The sequence below is a fragment of the Rhinatrema bivittatum genome, chromosome 3 (assembly GCF_901001135.1).
Source record: "Rhinatrema bivittatum chromosome 3, aRhiBiv1.1, whole genome shotgun sequence".
In the NCBI taxonomy this organism is placed as follows: domain Eukaryota; kingdom Metazoa; phylum Chordata; class Amphibia; order Gymnophiona; family Rhinatrematidae; genus Rhinatrema; species Rhinatrema bivittatum.
This window is the reverse complement of record NC_042617.1, coordinates 494,067,315-494,093,563: the sequence shown is the minus strand read 5'-3', so window position 1 is coordinate 494,093,563 and position 26,249 is coordinate 494,067,315. Positions and strand designations below refer to the sequence as shown.

The window sequence follows — 26,249 nt, the reverse complement described above, 5'->3', positions numbered from 1 at the left end:
GCCGGCGCACACAATCTACGCCTGCCCAGAGGCAGGCGCAACTTCTAAGTTAAAGGTAAGGGGGGGTTTAGGTAGGGCTGGGGGGCAGGTTATGTAGGGGAAGGGAGGGGAAGGTGGGGGGGCGGAGGGAATGGAGGAATGCTGCGTGGCTCAGCGCACGCAAGTTGCAAAATTGTGCACCTCCTCACGCGCGCCGACCCTGGATTTTATAACATGCACGCGGCTGCGCGCGCATGTTATAAAATCGGGCATACATTTGTGTGCGCCGAGTTGTGTGCACAAATATATACCCACGTGTACCTCTTAAAATCCGGCTCATAGGGTTCATGGAGGGAGTTTCAGGACAGAAATGTGGAGAACTAAAATGCCCCATTTTTCATCTAATCATTAGGCCTAACCTATTTCATAATTTCTCTGAAACTATAATTATCTGTCATATTACCATGCTCTTCTACTAGATAATTGATGAGAATAGAGATGTAGAATAGTGCAGGGATGACCAATTTTGGTCCATAAGAGCTACAAACATGTCTGGTTTTCAGGATGTCCATAATAAATACAAATTAGATTTGCATACACTTCCTCTATCATATACAAGTCTATCTCACAAACATTCTTGTGGATATCCTAAAGGCAAATAATGTTTAAGGCTCTTTAGAACCAGAATTGGCCACTCCTTGAATCGTGATTAGAGCAGAGCACTGAGAATCAGAGAAGCCAGGATTCAAATTCTGCTGCTCTCACTGATGATCCTGGTGACCTTGGGGAAGTCACTTCACCCTCCATTGCCTCAAGTACCATCTTAGGTTACAAATCCTGAGGATCAGAGCCCTACGTACTGTACCTGAATTGTAACTCAACTTTAGCAAGGGTTTGGAAAGGTGAGTGAGTAATTCAAATCCAAACACTTTAGAAAGTAGTTTTCAAAACCATTTATTTGAGCAAAAAGCAATTCACCCACATAACTTAGTCATCTGAAAATTGACCTCCCTCGATGTGGCTAAACGTACACATTTTATTCTACAACACATATAATATTATCCACATTAAGAAGAGTAGAAGGGCCATTGTCAGGGGTATGTTTTGGTTATGGAAGGAAAATAATGCATGTATATTTAATTTTCAACTCAATGCTTGTTATTTACCATAATAAAATATAAGAAAATAAGCTATGAGATCCTGACACAACCCTAATTACATTAAAAATGATTCATTTTTTCATGCTATCATTTCTCATTTTTTTTTTAAATCATAAACAGGACCCTTGGTCTCCTGCAATTCCATGGCAGTGGGAAGGGCTGTAAAATCATCTCCTTCCTGTGGAATTTTTTGAAGAATCTCCTCAGGAGACCAGGAGACCTGTGTCCAGTTCCGTGGAGATGGCTGTCACATGGCAGAGTTTATAGCTGCTATGCTGCAATACACCTTCCTGGTTCTTTTCTCCTTCCCTCCCACAATCACGTGGGAGAAGTAGAGCAGCAGCACATTGGGCTCTCCACTTCTCCAAATCACATTCTGCTATCTCATGCTGGTTCAGCTCCAGCAGTGTTGTGACCTTTCTGTTGAGGGTTTGCAGCGTTGTTCATTCAGCCACCAGCCAAGTCCACAGAGCCTATCTCTCCAGTGGCCAGCAGTGGAGCTTGTTCTGTTGTTCCAATTGCTCTCTCTAACCTTATCTCTGCACAGGCTTCAGCATCAGCAGTGAGAGTGTCAGCCATGATCCCGACTTCCCAGGACTACAGAAGAAAGTCAGTGGCACTGCAACAGAAGCACACTAGCCAAAGCTCTCTTCAGTACTGTTGCCAGCCTGTTTCAAAGTGAGCCCTTTTAAAAAATGGATTTCCCTGCCATATGCCCAGAACCACCCTGCATTTGACAGGCTCCCAGCAGTCATAGCCATTGGCCACCATAGTTGCCAGTCCCCCCCTCCCCCCCCCCCAAGCCAGCCCCAGCAGTAGCACCCAGTGCAACAGGGAACCTGTAGGCACCTTTACATACCCACTGCCACCTTTGGTGAATGCTATATTATTTTTTTAGAGAGTCTGGCTATGGGGAGGATAAAGGGGGAGGAAGCTTGTTTGAAACAGTGGGGATAAGGAAATTGGATGGAGTGTTGTGTAAAATGAGAGGATAAAGGAATGTTATGAAGGGGTTGTGTAAAATGGGAGAGGAAGGGTAGATAAGGGAAAAGGGATGGAGTGTGATGGGGATTGTGAGAAATGGGAGGCTGGTTATAGAGAGGTTGAAAGGGATTATGGGAAAGGGGCTGGAAGATGGGATGTGTGATACAGGGACAGGATAATCTTAATTTATGAGACAGTGTTGCTATGGAAAGGTGGATGGGTGTTTAATGTATGAACAGGTGGGGAACAATCAAATAACTAGGGATGGAAAGAGGAGAGAAGAGTGAGAGATAAGGGTGAGAAGGGTGATAACTATATACTGTATATATAGTGAGAGAGTAGGGATTTGGGGTTTGGAGATGAGGGGGAGTATGGCTAGAGCCAGAGGATAGGTAATTCCCTCTCTGTCTTTGAATTTCCCCTCTCCCTTTGAAATCTCAGGATCTCCCTCCCCTCTTATTCTCCTTCCTTCTCCCCCATCTCTCATCTTTCCTTTTTCTCCATTATCCTCACATTTTTCTTACCCCCTGCCCCCCTCCCCCAACTCATTCCATTTCCTTATCCTCCCTGAATCTCCTATCTTTGCTTCTCTACTACTCCTGCCTGAGATGCTCTTTCCCTCTACTAAGCTCCTCTCTCCCCATTTCCAGATCCCATTCCCTGCTTCTTCCTTACCAGCTCAAACACTAAGAGAACTTTTCCTCTAATAACCAAATAAATGAACTGTTGCAAAAAAGTTAGAAAATGACTATTTTTATAAAGTTTTAGAAAAAATACATTTGTATGTGCAAATTGCAAAATTGTACATAAATTCCACATAACTACTGAAGAATTTTGAAAAAGCTGTCATAGCATTTGTAAGGCTTTCCACAGATGCTTGAAAAATTTTCTGCAGAAAAACAGGGACACTGATGATTAGGGATGGGCATTTGGAAGAAACAAAATTGGAAATGAGATGAAATTTCCTATTTCATTAAGCAAATTAATTGAAATCTGATGAAAGTTTGTTGGCTTTCACGTTTCATCTTGAAAACAAAAATACTGATCCATCGGGCCTAGGACCAGGGACAAAATCCTGGCAACCTACCATGGCCTAGGCCTATGCAAGGCTGAGGCTTTGATCTGGGCCTAGGCTGAAGCCTCAGCCTTGCATTGGCCTAGGCCACTATAGGTCACTGCAATCTCAGTCTAGGCCGTACTCAATGCCCAGGTTTTGGCCTGGCTTTGGATCCCCCAGCCCAGATAAGTGGGGTTAGGAAGGATCCCTGACATTTTTTGGGTGGGCTGGATGGGTGAGGGGGGGGGGGGTACATGGGAGGCTTCTTGAAGCCCCATTTCTTTTTTTTTTTTCATTTTGGGGAGGGGTTATGTTTATTTTGGGGGTCCCCCAAGACTTGCCAAAAGTCCCTGGTAGTCCAGCGGGGGTCCGGGAGCGATCTCCTGCACTCGGGCCGTCGACTGCCAGTAATCAAAATGGTGCCGATAGCCTTTGCCCTTACTATGTCACAGGGGCTACCGGTGCCATTGGTCAGCCCCTGTCACATGGTAGAAGCACAAAATGGCGCCGATAGCCATGTGACAGGGGCTGACCAATTGCACTGGTAGTCCCTGTGACATAGTAAGTCAAAGGCTATCGGCACCATTTTGAAACCGGCAGCGAGGGTGTGAGTGCAGGGGATGGCTCCCGGAGCCCCCGCTGGACCACCAAGAAGTTTTGGTAAGTCTTAGGGGGGTCAGGAGGGTGGGGGGTTATAGTTAATTTAATTTTAGCAGGGAAACAAATAGGAATTAATGGATAAACGTATCGGGGGGGCCCCCTTGCCGAATGCAACGTATCTGCCCCCCAACAAATCCGAATCCCGAATGCAACGCATAGCGTCACTCTGCACATCCCTAGTGTAGAGACAAGTCTCAGATAAGGTGACATAGAGAGTGTCCTGAGGAGCGGGGATATGTAGAGTAAAGTCACTGGTGTAGAGTCAAGGTCTCCGGTGTGGTAAGGTAGGCACCGCCCCAAGGAGCGGGGAAGCGTAGAGAAGGGATCTCTGATAGGCAGTTCTTGAGGCAACCCCAAGGAGCAGAGAAGCCAGCATGCAGGACCTCTGGAGAGGAGTGCAGGGGCTACCCTGAGGAGTGGGGAAGCCTGGGGACCAAGTCTCCCAAAGGAAGCGCAAGCAGGCCCCCGAGGAGCGGGTACCAGAGTCCAGAACGGCACATGGAGATCCAAGGCAGGAACCACGAGTCTGGGGAGACAGGAACAAGCACCAGAGGTGAAGGAACTCATTGCCAAGTCAATCTGTATAGGCCAAGGGAGGTGCTTTTAAATCTCAAGCTTGTGATGTCATCAGTCGGGGATGCCCTTGAGGTTCCCGCCATAGTGCCTTTAAAGGGAGACCCGGTGGTACGTGCACACACTTAGGAAGGCCCAGAATCAGCATGGAGGTCAGCGGCATCCCAGCCGCCATGAGGAGTCTTAAGAGCCAGGAGGTATGTGGCAGTAGTGGCTAGCTACAGCCGTGAGTTCACCCGGAGAGGAGAGCAGGGAAAAACATGATGTGAGCTGGGTGGCCCCGGCCGCCCGTGGCCGACGGTCATAACACCTATAAGCAGAGTCGCTACCACAAATCATTAGAATGCAAAGCTCCTGCAGAGTATGAATCAACAATCATTAGCATTGTGAAACAGTTCAAAGAAAATGTAAATAGTTAAGATAAACATTTTCCTGAAATTCAATACATACTTTCCCAGTTGACTGATGCAGGAAAGCTGCCAAATACACAATAGTGAAGATGATCATTTCTAAAACAGAAAAAAATAATATCAGTTCTAATGCTGTTAAAAAATAATTTCCCATTTGTCTTAGTTTCCATTTTGGAAATACGTATACATTGGCTCCCAAATCAGTTATATTGTGCTCCCAATCAATTGATTACACAATGAATATGCATTAGAAATAATTTCATGGTGCCTCCATTGTATGAAAGTTTGTATCTTATGCATGTACATTGTAGACATTTTTATTTATTTATTAGTTGCTTGGTGTCAGGCTCTAGATAATGTACAAAACATATACATCCATAATAAAATCAAAATATAAACATAAAAAAATATATTTGACAAACAAACAACATAAAAAATAATTCAACAAACAAACTTGGACCTAGATTCATCATTTTGCTAAATGAGTGTCATGGTTAGGTAATTTTACTGATACTGCATGGCTATTTTACCACAGTGTGTGTTAATTTTATTGGAGAGAGAGGGAGAGATAGAGAGAAAGAGAAATTCTTTATACTTATTTATTTATTATTTTTATATACCAACATTCGATCTCAATCGAGATATCACACCCGTTTACATTCAGGTACTGTAGGTATTTCTCTATCCCCAGAGGGTTTACAATCTAAGTTTTTGTACCTGATAAGGTTCTCATATATATCAACTATGTCACTATAAGAGGGGCAACTAGTAACTCGGGGTGAGATTTTGCTGGTGGCTAGGTTATGGTGGACAGTTTTACATGCACAGTTAGAGGTACGAACAGCACAGTGAAGATTTTATTTGATTTGGAGTGATGAAAGGTACACAAATGAGATTTGTACATTGTACTCTCGACCTAGCATGACAGCAGCTAGATACAGAGTGCATCAAGCTAGGTCGAGAGTACCCTGTAGAAATCTTATCTTCTTATGCCTTTCATCACTCCAAATCACATAAATTATTTACTGATGGAAACTGTGCTGTTTGTACCTCTGGCTGTGCATGTAAAACTGCCCCAAAAACATAGCACACCACCAAAACCTCACCCCAAGTTCAGACTGACCCTTCTCACTGTGGTGTACAATGTTGACTAATATGTGTGCCTCCCCAGAGGCACAAAACCAGGAAAAAAGGTATAGTTAAATCCCACGATAGCGTGTGTTACACTATCACATGCAACATTAAGCACCCCTCATTTTCATTTACTCCGCCCAAGTTCCACCCAAACTCCTCCCATTTGAATACATTTTTCAAATTTGTATGCATATCTTCTGATGCCTTATTTATTGCATGTGTTATTGCGGGTGTTATGGCCCTAACATTCGAGACAAAGCCCTAACTCGATTTAATAAATGACCCTGCTAATGACAAGCAAAACCTCTTTGCCATTACAAACCAGGAGGAAAAGCCCAATTGCCTGGGATACATGAGGACAGGTTTTGGAGTCATTGTCTTGAAAAATAAAGGGGTAGATTTTAAAAGAAGTGCGTGCACATGTACGCCAGATTTAATAACATGCGTGCACAGGTGCACGCATGTTATAAAATCGGGGTTGGAGCACACAAGGGGGTGCACAATTGTGCATCTTGCATGCACCAAGCCCGCTCTGAGCCGTGCTGCCTTCCCCCTTTCCCTACCCCCACCCCACCTTCCCTTCCCTTTCCCTACCTCCCCCGCCCTTTCCCTCTACCTTTGATGGTTTTTTCTTTATCACTAAACTTACTTCAGCCCTGGGGCTGAAGTAAGTTGCGCGCACTGGCCAACTGCCAGTACGCATCCCTGGCACAGCGGCAAATATGGATGCTGTTCTGGGAGACTGACCCCTCCCCCTTCCCACCCCCAGACCGCCCCGCCCACTCCCCACCCCTTTTTGCAAGCCCCGGGACTTATATGCGTCCCGGAGCTTTACACGCGTTGCCTGGCCTTTTAAAAATAGGCTTGGTACGCGAAACCCTTTTAAAATCCGGTCCATATTGCATTATGGCATGATACGTTTTTCCACTAACCATAGCTCATTATTTTATACTATCATTTTCCTTCTCATTTTTATAAATCATAATCCATAAAGCACCCAAATGTTTAAATAATTGCCAGATAGCTATTACTGATTTCTGGTTGGGTTGGGGAAGGAAGGGGAAACTAATGTCTGCTAGTTCATATAAATATTTAAAATGCTGATGAGAGATGAAATAAATATCTTGGTATTTTTGCTGATGAACATATGAATTAATCACACAATAAGGGGTAGATTTGTAAAAACTATGTGTGCGCGTCCAAGTGTGCGTGCTACCTGGTGTGCACACATGAACGTGCTATTTTATGACATGTGTGCGCTAGTGCGTGGATGATATAAAATTGGCATTGGCATGCTCAAGGGGAGGTTGTTTTTGTACACATTCGTGCGGCAATGCATTAGGGAATTCCTTCCCAGTCCACTCAAATTTAGGAGTGGACTTGGAGGGAACTTTCCTATCCCCTACCCTAACTTCCCTTCCCCTTCCCCTTTCCTCCCCACCAATTTTAAATTTGTTTACCTTTTTTTTCAAGTTATTTCAGGGCCGACCTAAAGTAACTTGCACGCACTGGCAGCTGGCCAGCGAACAATGGCGCTGTCCCGGACCACCCCCACCCCACCTAAAACACACCCTCTGGCCCACCCCTTCCAAGAGGCCCGGCTCTTGAGCATGTCCCAGCCTTTACACGTGTGGCCAGGCCTCTTGGAGGATTTGCCTGGCGCATATAAGGCCCAGGGGAAGCAACAAAGTGGTGGATGCCACAAGAAAGTCTTTTTCAAGTCTTTAATACTGGAGACGTAAAATATCATATACAGGTGCCCGACTCTGGCCGAGTTTTGCCACCAGTGGTGGCTGCCTCAGGGGCTACAAACAAACATGTAAATAAATTTAATAAAACATAAATACATCTAAAAACCATAAAATCATTAAAACAGTCATAATAGAAATAAATATAGATGTAAACATGTAAAATAAATAAATAAATAAATAATAAGAACTCCTCAATGATCACATATAAACAAATAAATAAATAACTTAAAGTGACAAGAAACACCATAAAACAGAAGTGTAGATAGAGCCAATTTGCAACATCAATATGGACAGGACTATCTGCATAATTAAGAACTAGTAGAGTGATACCTTATATGTTATAGAGCAGTGTTAGGATGATGGTCCAAATAAATTGTCAAAGTATTCAAGACTCACTTTGACTATAAGAGAAGATAAAGACCTCAAGTCAGTGCATTAAACAAAGGTCTTTCCTTTGTTCCCACCCCATATTACGATGCATTCCATACTAGAATTGAGCTTTTTAGATTCACGAGGAAATTGAAGATAACAGAATTCTTTTCCAGAATAGAAAATAGCCCTAGTACTGATCAATCGATTGTGAAGAAACCCAGTAAATGGATCCCACCCGGAGTGACCAACCCAATAATACATACTTATGAAACACTTGTTTTGAAAGAAATACAGCAATTAGAGGATAAAGGTACCAAGAATAGATTTTACAATTTGACCAAAGGAGAAAGAGGCTATTTACAGTCTAAAAGAAGACTCGAAGATAGTGATCAAAGGAGCAGATAAGGGTGGTTGCATCGTAATTATGGATTTGGACAAATATATAGCAGAGGTCGAAAGACAATTATCTGATACATCCTTCTATTCTAAACTAGAAAAAGATCCTACAGATATGATAAAAAAAGAGATTGACAACATACTACTAATAGCTGGGAACAGAGGTTTTTTAACTCACAAAGAACAAGAATTCTTAAAAGTTAATCATCCAAGAATGCCTACCCTATACATTTTGCCTAAAATTCACAAGTCGCTTATTGAGCCACCAGGAAGACCAATTGTATCAGCCATAGGATCATTATTAGAACCTCTTTCAACATTTATAGATTCCTTTCTCAAACCTCTCATTGGAAAGATGCCTTCTTATATAAGAGACTCCTCATATTTCATTACGATTTTAGAAAATATGGTAGTTCCTGAAGATGAATTAATTTTAGTGACAATGGATATAGAATCCCTGTATAAGAATATCCCACAATCAGCTGCATTGGACATTATCATGAAAATATTAGTTGAGAGAACAACACACAAGCATATTCCCAATGAATTTCTTATCAACATAGCAGAAATAGCAATTAAAAAAAACTTTTTTAATTTTAATAAAAAGATTTTTCAACAAATCAAAGGAGTTGCGATGGGGTCCACTAACCTTTATGTGGCCAATTTTGAACATGTTTTTTTAAAGGATCATGATTTTAATGACAATGTTTTTTTATGGAAGAGGTATATAGATGATGTTTTTATGCTGTGGAGAGGGAATGAAGCATCACTTTTACGTTTTTATTCTTGGTTGAACACTTTAGACCACAATTTGAAATTTACCATCACATATGACAAACAAAAGATATCGTTTTTAGATATTCAAATCACATTAAAAGATGGTATATTTAGTACAGATATTTTCAGGAAACCGACCAATACCAATAAACTTTTACATTATAAGAGCTGTCATAATAGATCTCTATTACAGAATCTCCCTTATTCTCAATTTTTAAGATTACGAAGACTGTGTGCTGATGACTTTACGTTTGAAACGAGAGCATCAGAAATGACACAAAGATTTATAGATAGGGAGTATCCGGTAGAACATGTTAATAAAGGTTATCTGAAAGCACGTGGTCAAAACCGTTCTAATTTGTTAAAGAAAAAAGAAAAAAGACCAATGGACCGTATGGTTTGTCCTTTAACTTACACTTCCATGTCTCATAAGATCATCAAGATTTTAAGAAAACATTGGCCAATTTTACAGGTTTTAACTGCTTTTAAAGATAAAGAGTTACTTATTGCTAATAAAAGAGATAAGAATCTTAAGGATTTGTTAGCACCGTCTACATTACCAAACAAACGTAAACAAGATATTAGACCACCGGGCCACCGCCCGTGTGGGACATGCTCAGTTTGTAAGGTCAATATGAAAACCTCATTTTTGACAATACCAGGGAAAGATAAAGATTTTAAGTTTACTTCATATACAAATTGCAAAAGCAAAGGTGTTATATACGCTGTGTTCTGTCCATGTAATTTAATCTATATAGGGAAAACTGTTAGAGAATTTAATAAAAGAATAATTGAGCATGGAAGCAACATCAATCGGTCAGTACCTGCAAAACCACTAGTAGAACACTCCATTTTAAAAAATCATAAATTTAATGACTACAAGTTTTGTGTTGTTCAACAACCATTACCTAACCAGAGAGGAGGTGATTTTGACACATTACTATTACAATTAGAGCAAAGATACATTTTTTATTTTAAAACCCTTACCCCTGATGGTCTTAATAATGATACTGATCTTTCAGTTTTCTTATAAACAGGAATTCATTTTTATGTGCACATATGAATATTTATTATGTTATTAGATTATTAGTTTTTTATTCATTTATTTATTAATTTTTATAAAAACAACCAATACAATATTTAATTAATATATTACTATTTAGTTATTTTGTAGTAAAATTTTTTTATAGATCTGGTGATACTCTCCAATAGAATAAAATCCCCCCTTTTTTTTGTAGAAATTAAGACACTTGGGAGTCCTTACTAGAATTCTGCATTTTTTAGTTCCCCTCATTTAAATACAATATAAGTTTTGATCATTCAAACATTTTGAATATAGTTTTAGAATAACACATTCAGGGTATTAGATTACAATTTAGAACACATTTTTAGAACCAATATGCTCAATTTAATTGGTTGGGACTTATTGTGTCATTTCATAACTGGCGGTTAAGCTCAAGCATAATACACAGTTTATAATTTGTGACTCTTATGTATAGTAAATAAGATATCTTTACATTTTATATTTAATTTTATTTATTATACAAGTTTTGCAATAGGCTTCAGCTAAATAGGCAGTTCATTTGCTCAACCGCACCTCTTTCACAATCCCCTATGTGGTTTTGACGCCGAATCTGCCTTTAAATGATTGCCTAATCACGCCCATTTTTTTGATTGATTGGGCGTTTTGGTGCCAAACCCACCCTTTAAATTATCCTATTTCGGCGTCTCAGTCCTTCTAACCTTTTGCGAGAGGAGACGGACCGTGCCGGTGTATAAACGATATGAAAGTCGCTGCACATTTTTTAAGAGAAATAAAGACACTTGGCATAATAGTCAGAAGCCTTTAATAGAAGGTCGTTTTTTTAGTTTTCCCCTTTTTTTAGTTTTTTTCTTCATTTAAATATAGTACAAGTTTAGATCTTTCAGAACATATTTTCGGAACCATTCTGCTGTCACGGGAAGATTAATTTAATTGGTTGTGATTTACTGTGTTCCCTTTCAACCGGTAGCAGAGTTCATCCGTAGTTTTCACATAGTTTTTATATTTTTTTGACTCTTACGTATAATTTATGTAAGGTAGGTAGTTCATTTGCTTAACCTGCACTTCTTTCACAATTCCTTAGGTGTTTTTGGCGCCGAATCCGCCTTTAAATGATTCCTTAACCACGCCCATTTCTATGATTGATTGGGCGGTTTTGGCGCCAAACCCACCCTTTCAATTATCCTGTTTCGGCGTCCCATTGACTTTTTGCGAGAGGAGACGGACCGTGCCGTTGTATAAACGATATGTAAGTTATTGCACTGCTTTACAATACGTTTTGCAAATACTTCATTCTTCCCTATGGTTTACTGTGTTCCTCCTCCTACTTTAACAGATCGTGTTGGCTTGGACGCGTTATTAATCTATTGGTCCCAAGGCGCCTACTAAGAGCACTGTAGTTTTTAGATATTCACATAGCCAGATGATAAGTTATTTACTGTTGCCTTCTTTCCTTAGATTTGCTGATAGTTTCTGGAATTTGTACTTTGTAGCATTAGATTTTTCAAATATGATTTTAGATATTCTATATGAGTTTTTCTATAATGGATATAGTTATTTTCAACATATTTCTCATAATTGATTTTTTCACCTTTTTAGATTTAACACACGTAGGAATCCTTTTAGACACATTTGCTATTTTCACTTGTTTTTTGGTATTTTACATGATTCACGTATTTTTATCCATTTACACATTATTTAATGACATTTTACACATATTTTAGTATTTATTATTTTATATTTATTTACCATTTTCATTTTTTCGTTACTTTTTATGTAAATAATGGGGGTTTATTTTAATTCGATGTTGAGAACCATCCAGAGTGTTGACACACCTTTCTAATAAAGAGAGGTGCAATCTTTGTTTTTTCTGCTGACTATGACAGAATATTTGTTTGATATATTTTTTAGACATATGTGCACGGTGGAATTTATTTGGACCATCATCCTAACACTGCTCTATAACATATAAGGTATCACTCTACTAGTTCTTAATTATGCAGATAGTCCTGTCCATATTGATGTTGCAAATTGGCTCTATCTACACTTCTGTTTTATTTTGTTTCTTGTCACTTTAAATTATTTATTTATTTGTTTGTATGTGATCATTGAGGAGTTCTTATTATTTATTTATTTATTTTATATGTTTATATCTATATTTATTTCTATTATGATTTTGTTTTAATGATTTTATGGTTTTTAGATGTATTTATGTTTTATTAAATTTATTTACATGTTTGTTTGTAGCCCCTGAGGCAGACACCACTGGTGGCGAAACTCGGCAAGAGTCGGGCACCTGTATATGATATTTTACGTCTCCAGTATTAAAGACTTGAAAAAGACTTTCTTGTGGCATCCACCACTTTGTTGCTTCCTCACGGCTTTACTGGATCGCCTACCTTGTTGCTTTCTGGGTCCACGCATATAAGACCCAGCCACGTACTTAAAGGCCGGGATTTACACACCCAGGGCTTTAAAAATCTGCCCTTAAGAGTATACATTGGGATTATTTGAATGTGAAATCTGAGCCAAATGCATCATTTTTCAGATAGATTCAGGTTATCCAAATCAAATGGTTGCAGTTCCGCAAAATATTCAAATACTTTTCTGCACATTCAGTTTAGTCCTAGTAAACAATGGGGAAAGTAAAGCCAGAAAGAGTGGATCCCATTGGGGAGGGAACAAGGAAAGAAAAGCTGGTAGCTGCATCAATTGACTTCATAATTTTCTTTTAGGTCAAAATTTAAGTAAGCACATTTTCAGCAGCCAGTGATCATTTTCTCTTTTGGATCTCAGAGAGAGAAGGCATAGATTTTGAAGCTCCTTGCTTCAAAATTCCAGAGTTTAAAAAACATTAGGACAATGTTTTAGTATTAATGGAGAAAGCAAGGTTGTTATAGTCACTGTCTTATAGTCCTAGATGTGCTACAAATTATTGTACAAACTGTCATCTCTCTGTTAGAGATTTACAATCAGGGAGGATAACTTTTAAATATATGTGCGCAGTGACATATGCATGCATAGATGGTTGCATATATGGTCATGAGCAGATCAACACAAGCATTTTATAACCCATGGCATGATATACCTCTGTTTTATAGGGATGTGCATTCATTTTTGCCAAATTGGAAAATTTCAAAGAAATTGTCCAATTCGGCATGGATCGCAGGCCATCCATTGCTCCTTCCATGTGACAGGGGCCAACCAATGGCACCGGTAGCCCCTGTCACATGGTAAGGGCAAAGGGCCACCGATGCCATTTTTATTAGTGGCAGCTGACGGCCCAAGAGGGAGAGATCACTCTTTATAGTACATAAGAATTAGAACTTACAAAAATAAAGGTTAACAAAAAAAAATAATATGATATCTATCAACTGGACTAACTTAACTTCCAAAAGCTGAAAGGGTCTTCTTTACTACAGATAGGCTGGACAAACTAGTGGACTAATAGATCAGACTAGTTATCTCCTTCACATGCACACGTAACAAGTCCTAAGGAAAGATACATGAAGAACATTTCCTTGCATAACCACTTAACATATGCACTCTAGGCTTATTTTAAATAGTACGCTTTCACCAATCTCAGTTCCTCATTCATTGCAATTATTTTTCACTCAACGCACAATTAAACTCTGGAATTTGTTGCCAGGGGGTATGGTTAGTGCAGTTACTGTAGCTCGGTTTAAAAATACTTAATTACAACTACCCCCCCCCCCCCCGCAAGACTTTCTAAAAGCCCTGGTGGCGCTGGAACCACCAGGGCTTTTAGAAAGTCTGGGGGGGGGGATCGGGATGGTGGGGGGGGGGAGTTGTAATTAAGTAAATTTGAAAGGTTGGGGTGGGGTTTTTTTCATAGATAATAGCCTAAAAAAAATTGAGCCACAGGAAAAAGACATTTTCGACATCGCACCTGAACCGCAGCCTGACCCAAAAACCTAAAACGACGCACATCCCTAGCATTTTATAAAATATGCATATTTCTACTGTGCCAGGTAAACATCTACGTGCAACACCTCTGTTGATTATATAATCATATAAATATACCAGAGGACAATCAGCTAAATCTCTCTTACCATTTTAATAATTTATTATGTATACAAACAACCATTTTTTGAATAAAGAATATTTTTCATATAATCATGTGTGAGGTATTTATACAATTAAAATACATCCTAACCAACAATCAATACCACATTATTGATCTTCAAACATACTCCATCCACACCATTCATACATAAAACCCTTAATGCATCTATATCGTCAAAACCACATTACATGTATAAACAAACCAATATATTATATGTATATCTGTACAATAACCCTTTAACAGCTGTTCAATTGATCCTACGAGATGACTCGTTTCGCCTGCAAATCAGGCTTCTTCAGGGAACCTCTAAATATTAAACATGTGGGTCCAATGTTGTTCTCATAAAACAATTACAAAAAATTTTTACAATTACAAAAATTTTTTTGGAATAAACATATACAATATTAAATCTTATCACATATTACATGGATGTTAATTTCAAGTAGTGTTCTTCTCACGCTGCGTTTTCTTGTGTACTTCTCCCACTTCAATATAGTCCTCACACAATTATTCACCGCATTTATACGGCCAACCACTACTAACTTCCTTATCTGTTCCGACTCAACTTATATGTCGATTATCCATCTCAGGAGTCATGCCGACTGGCTTAACCTAACTTAACTTCCATTGCCAAGAATCTTTCAAGCCCCAATTGAATCTCCATATACTTGCGATTTCAAAACAGTCGATTCACCTCCTGCATTTGCTTCAAAATTTGAAGCACACCCAGTCGGACGCTTAGTGCTCCCTTCCTTCCAAGTATAGGAGATTCTTGGAAGTATATGGAGATTCAATTGGGGCTTGAAAGATTCTTGGCAATGGAAGTTAAGTTAGGTTAAGCCAGTCGGCATGACTCCTGAGATGGATAATCGACATATAAGTTGAGTCGGAACAGATAAGGAAGTTAGTAGTGGTTGGCCGTATAAATGCGGTGAATAATTGTGTGAGGACTATATTGAAGTGGGAGAAGTACACAAGAAAACGCAGCGTGAGAAGAACACTACATGAAATTAACATCCATGTAATATGTGATAAGATTTAATATTGTATATGTTTATTCCAAAAAATTTTTTGTAATTGTAAAAATTTTTTGTAATTGTTTTATGAGAACAACATTGGACCCACATGTTTAATATTTAGAGGTTCCCTGAAGAAGCCTGATTTGCAGGCGAAACGAGTCATCTCGTAGGATCAATTGAACAGCTGTTAAAGGGTTATTGTACAGATATACATATAATATATTGGTTTGTTTATACATGTAATGTGGTTTTGACGATATAGATGCATTAAGGGTTTTATGTATGAATGGTGTGGATGGAGTATGTTTGAAGATCAATAATGTGGTATTGATTGTTGGTTAGGATGTATTTTAATTGTATAAATACCTCACACATGATTATATGAAAAATATTCTTTATTCAAAAAATGGTTGTTTGTATACATAATAAATTATTAAAATGGTAAGAGAAAGATTTAGCTGATTGTCCTCTGGTATATTTATATGATTATATTTCTACTGTGCAACATACATATAAATACATGCAATGCTTTGAAATAACATATTAATGCATTTCATGCTCATATTTTTCCTACCGTTTTTTAAAAAATGTATGTGTATATTTTATGCATGAAATTAAAATAGAACTTACTTGCATAAATTGGCATTTTTAAAATATGTGTGCCTCAATTAAATTAACCAGTATACCAATTAGTCTACCAGTTCATGCAGTCCTTCTCCTGGTCATCAAGACCTTCCTGGTTCTTCATTCTGAATCCCCCTAGTTCACCAAGACCTCCCACATATATTGTACTACACAATAAACATGTTTAATACTACTTATACCAGATAATTAGCAGGTAAAAAAATACGCAAGTTAAGTTGGCAAATATACATGTTTGTTTTCTAAAATAACAGCTTACATGTGTACATTTGGCCTGACCTGGAATGCCTCTAGGCTACCCATTTTAATGCACATATATGCACATATAAGGTGCTTGTAAAATAAAAATACACATGCATTTTTTACTTTTATAAAATATAGAATACATGAATAGAAGCTACTTTCATGCATATATGCTAATTTTTACACATACAACAGTTTGAAAATTCACCCCTAAGTTTATATCAGCAGGTTAAGAATGCACGTCTACAAAAAGTAGGCAACATGTATCAGTATCTTTAAGAAACATACAGAGATAGAGATCCAGAGATAGAGATTGATTTGCTCTTATAGCATGTGAAAAATGGCCAGCAACTGACTGAGATAGGAGGCAGTTTGCTTTCTCTGTGTAATTGAGTCAGTGATACTATGAAGCTGTACTAATAATTGTGAGGTCTACATTCAGCACCACTTAGCAGGATAAGTTATGACTCATCTGGCTAAGTTGTGCTGTTTCAGTATTTGGCTGAGTTCAACAGCCATTACTTAGTTGGATAACTATTCAGCTAAACAGTTAGCTGGCTAAGAGAGAGGTAGGATGGGAGCATTCCTGCTGGAACTGTTTATCCAGCTAACTTAGCCAATAAGTGCTGATATTGGCCTTATCCAGCCTAGTTAGCTAAATAAATTAGATCTGCAATTAAACAGGTTTAAAGTTAGCCAGATAAACTTATCTAGCTAACTATTAGATAGCTGGGTATATTCAGTAGTGCAGCAATATCTTTGAATATCCTGACCAAGTTAGCCAGATATGTTCAGCCAGCTAACTTGCTCAGGCATATAGTGGCTGAATAAGTGAATATGGACCCCTGTATGTGTGACTGATTCTTGTACTAAGTTCTGTAAGTGTACATAGTCAGTAAGTCTCAGGAGTACATTGTGCTCTTTTTGTAACAGTATTTGTCAATACTGGGGTATATAATGGCTGTAACACTAAAAGCCTGTACTATCACGTTATGTCTTGGGGTTTTCAAGCTACTCTGCTTTCTGCCATACGCTATGCCTTGGGATGTTCGTGTAACTGTGCTTGTTGCCATACCCCTTGCTCTCTGTTTGGGCTATTGATGCCTCTGTTGGCCTTCACCCCTTTTTTGGTGCTTTTCTTCATGCCACTATTTGCACCACTTTGCCCCTCTCATGGTGGCTTGGGTTGTTCATGCCCCTGCTGGAACTCTTTGTCCATCTTTTGATGCTGTGAGGTATTTTTGTTATTCTTGGTGTCTTGGGATGCTGATGTCTTTGCTGATGATACCTGGCAGCAAGTTTAATAAAACTTGAAAGGAAAACCCCAAAGTTAGAGTAACAAAATGAATGTATTGCTTCCTTCTTTAGCCATAATGGAAAAGACTGAAACAAATGACCCAAATTAAATGAATGGGCTTCTGATAAAAAAAAAAAAAAATAAAGTGAATGAAACAGAACAAAAAAAAAAAACAAACAACCATATCTCTACCTCATACAGCTTTCAAAATCCTTTATCTGGAGCAGTAACAAGTAGATTTTAAAACTAAACTTATATTAGTTTATTAATTATTAGTATGCTTTTCTTTATAGTACATAAGAATTAAAACTTACAAAAATAAAGGTTAACAAAAAAAAAATAATATGATATCTATCAACTGGACTAAGTTAACTTCCAAAAGCTGAAGGGGTCTTCTTTACTACAGATAGGCTGGACAAACTAGTGGACTAATAGATCAGACTGGTTATCTCCTTCACACGCACACGTAACAAGTCCTAAGGAAAGATAAATGAAGAACATTTCCTTGCATAACCACTTAACATTAGGAGCACACATATGCACTCTAGGCTTATTTTAAATAGTACGCTTTCACCAATCTCAGTTCCTCATTCATTGCAATTATTTTTCACTCAACGCACAATTAAGCTCTGGAATTTGTTGCCAGAGGATGTGGTTAGTGCAGTTACTGTAGCTGGGTTTAAAAAAGGTTTGGATAAGTTCTTGGAGGAGAAGTTCATTACCTTCTATTAATCAAGCTGACTTAGAAAATAGACACTGCTATTACTAGCATCAGTAGCATGGAATATACTTAGTTTTTGGGTACTTGCCAGGTACTTGTAGCCTGGATTGGCCACTGTTGGAAACAGGATGCTGGGCTTGATGGACCCTTGGTCTGACCAGTATGGCATTTTCTTATTTTCTTATGTTCTTATAAAGACATTGGAGGACAACGGCATTCATACCAAACAATCTATATCTATTTAACAAAATATCATGATCACACCCAGAATATGAGAAGAAAGGTCTAACAATACTAACACAACCTTTTCACCCTTATCTATATATATATCATCCTTAACTGAAATCAAAACTATTTTTTTAAAGCCTGACTAAAACTGATTAAGACTCATGGTTTCATCTAGAAATGAAGACAAAAAACTTTAATGGACAAGTTAAACAGTCACATAAATGAGTAGTAGAAAAAACTTAACATTCTCATTGTACAAATTGAGATAAATAGTGTGATCACACAATTCTCATGCGCAGAAACCAGATATCAAGTGATGGTGGCATAACCTGAAAACTGGCCAGCTGGTATCATTTTTCTAGAACAGCACTGGGCCTGTAGCCTAGAGGGCATTCTGGACCCCACTTGGCCACTAGGGTTTCAAAGATATGACCTGGTGGGTGGTGAGGGGGAGAGCTGGGGTGGGGTATTCTGGAAGCTGAGGAGGGTTCTGAAGCCTGGGAGGGAATTTTGTCAAAGGGGCAGGGTTGGAAAGGGAAGCGAAGGGGCCTTACTGTGCAACTTTTTCTATTTATTTTAAACCTGCACTGAAGCTGCCTTTAAGGGCGGTGGGGAGATGTGATGTGAGAAGTCACAAGACCCACAGGATGCTTTACACTTTTTTGAGGGGGCTTCTGCCCACCATGGCCTTTTGACTTGCAGTTCCAGGTGCATCAGGACTTACTTTAGCATCCAAAGCTTTGTGGAAAATTTACCTACAACTCCTGAGTTGTAGCTAACTTTTATGAACGTAACACTGCTTGTAGTTTTTCAGGCAAGCTCCACTATTTCATTAACATGAAATAGCTTAAATGAGTTGCTTTTGTATTTGCAGATTATTTGCATGTAAAACAGCTTATTATCATACTGACATTAAACGAGTGAAAATAGCATGTGGTATTTAAAATTATGCATGTTATCACTACCACAAGGTGTTTACCATACAGTAACTGTCTAATACTGCTTGGTAAATTACCCCTTAGATTCGAAGCCTTCTGGACACAGGAAAAATACCCTTTTTCTGGTATATTGATTTCAGAAATAATTTTTCAGATAAATTCATATCATATAATTTTTTGGTGAAAGATAGAATGTCGAGTTTTCACTTTTTGGCTCATCTGAGCTACCAAAGAAAAGGCGTGCGCTAAATAAATAATACATGATATTATAAATAAAGTTACAAAGAAGTGGTAGAGCTAGTGCACTCCAAGTGAATGTAGAACAGAAGACTGACATCACTTTGGGGTACGTTTTAAAACCCCAGTGTGCATAAATCCCAGGGTTTTTGCGGGTGGCCGGGCCTTACGTGTGCCAGGCCAATTTTCAAACGGGTCTGGCCACGCACGTAAATCCCCAGGACACGTGTAAGTGCCGGGGCTTTAAAATGGGGTAGTCCGGAGGGATGGAGCAGGATGGTCCAGGGACGGGCTCAGGGTGTGACTAGAGGTGCCCAGTACAGCGTCCATTTGCCGCTGTGCCGGTGTGCGCAACTTGCTTCTGCTCCTTTGCAGGAGCAAAAGGTAAAACAAAAAAAAATGGGTAGTTAGGATAGGGATAGGGGGAGGGTAGGATAGGGGAAGGGGAAGGGAGGTTAGGGTAGGGGGTTGGGAACTTACACGTACAAGGGGGGAGGGGCATAATTTTGCAAAATCGTGCGGCAACGCATTGGGGCCTTCTCCAGTTCCCTCCCAATCCGCTCCTTAATTGTACGTGCCGACCTGGCATTTTATAACATGTGCGTGCCGGTTCGCACATGTTATAAAATCACATGTCCTTTTTGAAAATCTAACCCTTTGGGGTACATTTTAAAAGAGAGCGAGCGCGCGTTCTTTTGTTCGCGCATCAGGCGCGAACAAAAGTATGCTGGATTTTATAAGATACGCGCATAGCCACGCATATCTTATAAAATCTGGGGTCGGCGCGCGCAAGGGGGTGCACATTTGTGCAACTTGCACGCGCCGAGCCCTGTGCGCGCTGCCCGTTTCCTCCGAGGCCGCTCCGAAATCGAAGCGGCCTCGGAGGGAACATTCTTTCTACTCCCCTGCACTTTCCCTTCCCTTCCCCTACCTAACCCACCCCCCGGCCCTATCTAGACACCCCCTACCTTTATCAGAAAAGTTACTACTGCCTCCGGGCAGTAGTAACTTACGCGCCGGCGCAGCAGGCCCCAACACAGGTCGCTATGTCGGGGCACTCGGCCACACCCCCAGACTGCCCACATGCCCCCCAGACACGCCCCCAATCCCTAACCATGCCCCCCTGGCCACGCCCCCAACCGCCCCTTTTTGCAAGCCCGGGGACTTACGCACGTCCCGGGGCTTGCGCGCGCCACCGAGCCTATGCAAAATAGGCTCGGCGCACACGGGGGGGGGGGGGGGTTTGGGGTAGTTTTCCGGGGGGTACGTGCGTACCCCTTTGAAAATCTACCCCTTTGTGTTTAGAGCCATCTGTCTTCTATGTCATTAAGATTTTTCATGGAGTTGGATGAGAGGACATAGTTGCAGACAGAATGAAGTATACAAGGGGAAGAATGGAAATAATCGGTAGGGGTGTGCATTCATTTTCAACGCATATGTAAAACGCAACGTAATTTTTTTTTTAACTTAAAAAAGTGATGAGGCGAAAACGATCGGATTTCCAACTTATTCAACATAGCTATGTTGAATACATTGGAAATCGCGATTGTTGATCCTGACGTGACGTCGGCGTCACGTCAGAGTGACGCGGACGTCACGTGATTCCCCGCGCGTCCGCTCCCGGACCCTCGTTGGACCCAAACGGAACTTTTGGCCAGCTTGGGGGGGCGATTCCCCGCGCGTCCGCTCCCAGACCCTCGTTGGACCCAAACGGAACTTTTGGCCAGCTTGGGGAGTTTTGGTAAGTCTTGGGGGGGGATTAAGGAGGGTGAGGGGTTTAAATTTTTATTTAGGGAATCGGTGCACGTATGGACATAGACTCAACTTATGGAATTCTACATATGTCCATATTGACCGAAATTGACCCCCCCTTTCGACTTATGGACTTATGAACATAAACTTTTGGTCTGCACATCCCTAATAATCGGCCATATTTACTCAGAAGAGCACTGGTATCTGATCATTCCCTTTCTATGACCACCCTGTAGTAGTATAGACAATTCAGTTGCTTCACCACACAGTCTGCTACTTTGTCTACTCTCATAGAAATAAGCTATTCACTCAAAGAAAACCAATGGGTCAGTTCAAGAAATTTTTCTGGCTCAGATTATTTTTTAAGCTCAAGAGTCTGAATGCCTACAATGGTCTTTGATGACAGTAATAACAACAATGGCAGTAACCTGGTAACCCAATGCTTGGAATTGCATTTGTCTTGTATAATGAAAGGTGCATTATTTTTACATCTTCAAGAATATGTCTCCTCTGTCACTGCATTTTTACCATAATGCTCCCCCTTCTCCCCCATTTCTCCTTTCTTGTGATTGTGCCCTATGAAAACATTTTCATATTGGAGAGGGTGGAGGAGGAGGACTGTGGAGGTCCAAGTCACTTGCCCATGAGGGTAATTTCCCTGTATGGGAGGCCCTCTGCATTTTTGACTAACCAATGTAGTATGATTGCCCCCCCCACCCCCCACACACACACACACACAAACATTGCTGTTCAGGATGACGCCTGTGAATGCCTGATGAGTTCAGTGGCCTGACTAACTATAGAAATGATAGCAAAAATCCTGATAGTCATGCCAATCCTTTGAAGCCTTTTTCTACACTAGTATGAAAACAGTGTACATTGTACAATATAAAGTGTAGATCAATGTTTGAAGAACCTCTATGATGTACCACTGTTTTGTTTGAGAAGACATGAATATGTTTATGTAATTAAGAATATCCTAAATTTAAAAAAAAAGTATGCGCTAGCTGTGTTTTGTTTTAGCAAACAGAATTATGATCAAATATATTCATCCCCAAGGATCTGTGAGTAAATTTACAAAGTGGCATCGCCTGTAGACAAATTTAACATAATCACTGAAGGGACGACATTAAATAGAACTACTGCAGCAAAATTTATTTTTAAAAAGAAAGACTACAATAAAATGTGGAAATAATTTAAAAGTGAAAAGGATGGTTGCAAAGGTTAAAAGTCTGCATGGAGCATGGAAATTGTTTAAAAATGCTATAATGAAAGCCCAGATAAAATGAATTTTATGTATTAAACAAATTTGAAGGAAGGCAAAACAACTGCAAGCATAACTAGCTAAATAATGAGGTGAAAAAGGCAGTTAAAGCCAAAAGGACATCTTTCGCAAAATGAAAATCTGAGCTACTAAAAAAAAATAGGAAAGAGCATAAACAATGGCAAGTTAGATACAAAAAATATCATAAGGCAGCCAAAAAGGATTTATAGAGGTGCTAGCCATAGTGAGAAAATCTAATAATACAAACATTTTCACGTAGAATTAAAGCAAGAAGCCAATAAGAAAGTCCAGTAGATAACATAAGGATAAAAGCAGAGCTAAGGAATGACAAGGCCAGAGAAGAAAAACAAAACATTCTTTGCTTAGATCTTTACCAATAACAATGATGAGGAGGTAACCATACCTGAAATGTACCTTGATGGAGAGTAATTCAGAGGAAATGAAGCAAATCACTGTGAAACTGAAAGAAGAAATAGAACAAATTGAGAAACTAAAGTGTACAATGAAAAATTTCACATATGAAATTGTAAACCTGTTACTAGTAATATTTAACCATTAAAGGCAGCAATAGGACCTGAAGACTAGAAAGTGGCCAATGTAATGCTAATTTTTAAAAATTGTTCTTGGGGTGATTTGGGAAACTATAGATCAGTGACATCGATATCAGCAAAATGGTAGAAGCTATTCATGGAAACAAAATTGGGTAGACATGACCTACTGGGGAAGAGCCAAAATGGATTTAGCAGAGGAACATTTTCCTTACAAATCTACTGGAGTTTTTATAATGTGTTAATAAACATAAAGGTGAACCAGTTGATATAGCATATCTTGATTTCAAAAGGCATTTGCTAAAGTCCCACATGTGAGACTTCAGAAAATTAAAAAGACATGGGGCAGGAGGTGATGACATATAGTGGCTTGGTAACTGATTAAAAGATAGGAAATCAAAAGAAGAGAAAGACCAGATAGTTAGTTTTCCTAATGGAAAAAGAAAGGAATTGGAATGTTGATCTGTACTGGAACTGATGTTTAACATATTCATAAATGATCTGCAAAAGAGAGCAAGTGAGCTGATAACATTTACAAATGATACAAAATTATTTAAAAGTTGTTAAAATATGAGCAGACTGTGAGGAACTGCATAAGGATCTTAAAAATCTTGAGGACTGGGTGTTTAAGTGGCAGATGGAATTTAACATGGACAAGTGTCAAATAATGTAGATGGGGTGTATGGGGGGGAACAAATTATAGGTGTACTATGCTGGGTTCCATGTAAGGCGTGACCCACCAGGAAAAAGGTCTTGGAGTTATTGTGAGCTACGTATATCGTGAAATCCTCAGCTCAGTGTGTGGTGGCAGTCTAAAAAGCAAATAGAATGCTAGGAATGATTTGGAAAGGAATGGGGAATAAAACAGAATATCATAATGCATCTGTGTCTATTAGAGATGTGAATCGGAACCAGAATCAGATCCGATTTCAGTTCCGATTCACATCTCTAGTGTCTATCCTTAGTGCTAGCATACCTTGAGTGTTATGTGAAATTCTGGTCGCTCCATTTCACTAAAAATATACAGTAAAAGTAGAAAAAGTACAGAGAAGAGCAACAAACATGATAAAAGGGATGAAACGGCTCCCTTACGAAGAGAGGTTAAACAGGTTAGGGCTCTTCAGTTTGGAGAAGAGCTGATTGAAAGGGGGATATGATAGATTTATAAAATCATGAATGGGATGGAAAGGATGAATAGAGAATGGATAATATTTACCCTTTCAAATTGTACTAAGACTAGGCAACACTCTACAAAATAAGTAGCAGATTTAAAATAAATCAAAGAAAGTAATTTTTCACTCACAGCACAATCAAGCTGTGTAATTTGTTGACAGATTATGCGATCAAGGCATCTAGTAGAGCTGGGTTTTGAAAGTAGTTTAGAGATGTTCCTAGAGACAAAGTCTATAAACCATTCTATGCCAGGTAGATATGGAAAAGATAGCGATTATCCATGGGGATCAGCAAAAAAATGGATCTACTCTTTGGGCTCTGCAGAGTACATGTAACCCGGATTAGACACTGTTGGAGTCATGATGCTGGGGTTGATGCACCTTTATTCTGATTCAGTATACCATATCATATTTTTATGCCCATGGCTTCATATTTCAAACCCTTTGTTTCAAGTTGGCTGAGCCCTCTCACAAGCATGTTCATTTTAGCATGCTTATGATATTTAGTTTGCTTTTAGTAAGTAATATGCTCATTTAAATTAATCTTAATTTCTAGCAGGAGTTATATATCATCCAGTTAGAGAGCACTCACTAAATAGTATAAAGGGTGAGCATACCACATTATTTATCACGAACAAGCTAAATACTCAATTGCATATAATGTTCCTTCATTTTGATTTGCAAACATGCACATTTCTGCATGCTCAATCTAACATCTTCTAGTATCCCTTTAACATGCACAGTATGAGCTTCCTGGTTGCACAACCTGCTATTTTTAGATCATAAGAAGTTAATATCATGCATGCTAAAGTTATCTGAAGAATAAAAATGATTTTACAATATAATAAAGTGTGATTTTTCTGCAAAAATATATATACTATAGAAGTATTAATTGCATTCTAATAATAAGGTGCAACTATTTAACAATGAATATGCTTTATATAAACCTGAAGCCATTTAGTGAAATCACATATGGTGTTTCATTTTACCTCTAACTTTCAGAAGAGTCAAAGTATCCTCTTTCTTCATTAGACGTTCCAAGAAGGATATGCTATATGTAGCACTTTATATAGGATTTCTCCTTCCTGGTTTTGTAAATATACTATTGAGCAAGTAAATTGATGTGAAGAAAAAGTAAATACAGGGGAAATCCCAAAACCAAATATTTGAACAATGGTCCAGAAACTTTATTGCTAAGGGCGTGCCTCCTTAAAACTATTCAAGTGGGAATTAATCTCCACAATGCACAGCAATTTATCTTAACAAATAAAAGGTAAGTTTTTTTAAATTCCATAATAAACAAGATTTGTAATCCTCAATACATATCTCTCTCTCTACCTGTATTGTTAAATGCAAGGTACAATAACCTCTAGGGATGTGCATTCGGATTGACCGCATATGGAAAACGCAACTCAAATTTTTTTTTTTACTTAAAAAAAAGATGGGGCGTATACGAGCAGATTTCCGACATAAATGAACATAGATATGTCGGATACGGCGAATCGCCATGCGCGCGCTTTCTCGCCGCCATTACCTGCGACTCGAGCTCGGAGCCCCGGATTACCTGAAAATGGCGGCGCCCCTGCGGTAACCATGCCAACCTGTCTGACCCTGTCCTGTGAGTCTCAGTGACTCACAGGAAAGGGTGGGACAGGTCGGCATGGATACCGGAACGCAGCGAATCTGCGTTCACCTTTTCAGAGAAGCACTGAATGCAGCGAATCGCGCTGTCATTCCGTGCTTCTCTGAGGATTTCCTGACGAGCCAGCAGCACTATAAAAGCAG

The 26,249-nt window shown here is 39.3% G+C and overlaps 1 protein-coding gene across 2 annotated transcripts in view; it reads right to left on the bottom strand.

Annotated features, from left to right (window-relative positions):
• Nucleotides 1-26,249, bottom strand: part of LOC115088840 (cysteine-rich venom protein triflin-like) — a 140,369-nt gene that overhangs the window by 86,940 nt on the left and 27,180 nt on the right. The window contains exons 2-3 of one of the 2 annotated variants that reach the window (XM_029597026.1): nucleotides 23,148-23,204; nucleotides 4,864-4,922 (exon numbers count right to left, since the gene is read on the bottom strand). In XM_029597026.1, the coding sequence (XP_029452886.1) occupies nucleotides 4,864-4,920 (57 nt within the window). In that variant the 5' untranslated portion in view covers nucleotides 4,921-4,922; nucleotides 23,148-23,204. The remainder of the gene's footprint in view (nucleotides 1-4,863; nucleotides 4,923-23,147; nucleotides 23,205-26,249) is intronic. The other variant, XM_029597027.1, reaches the window with a different exon arrangement.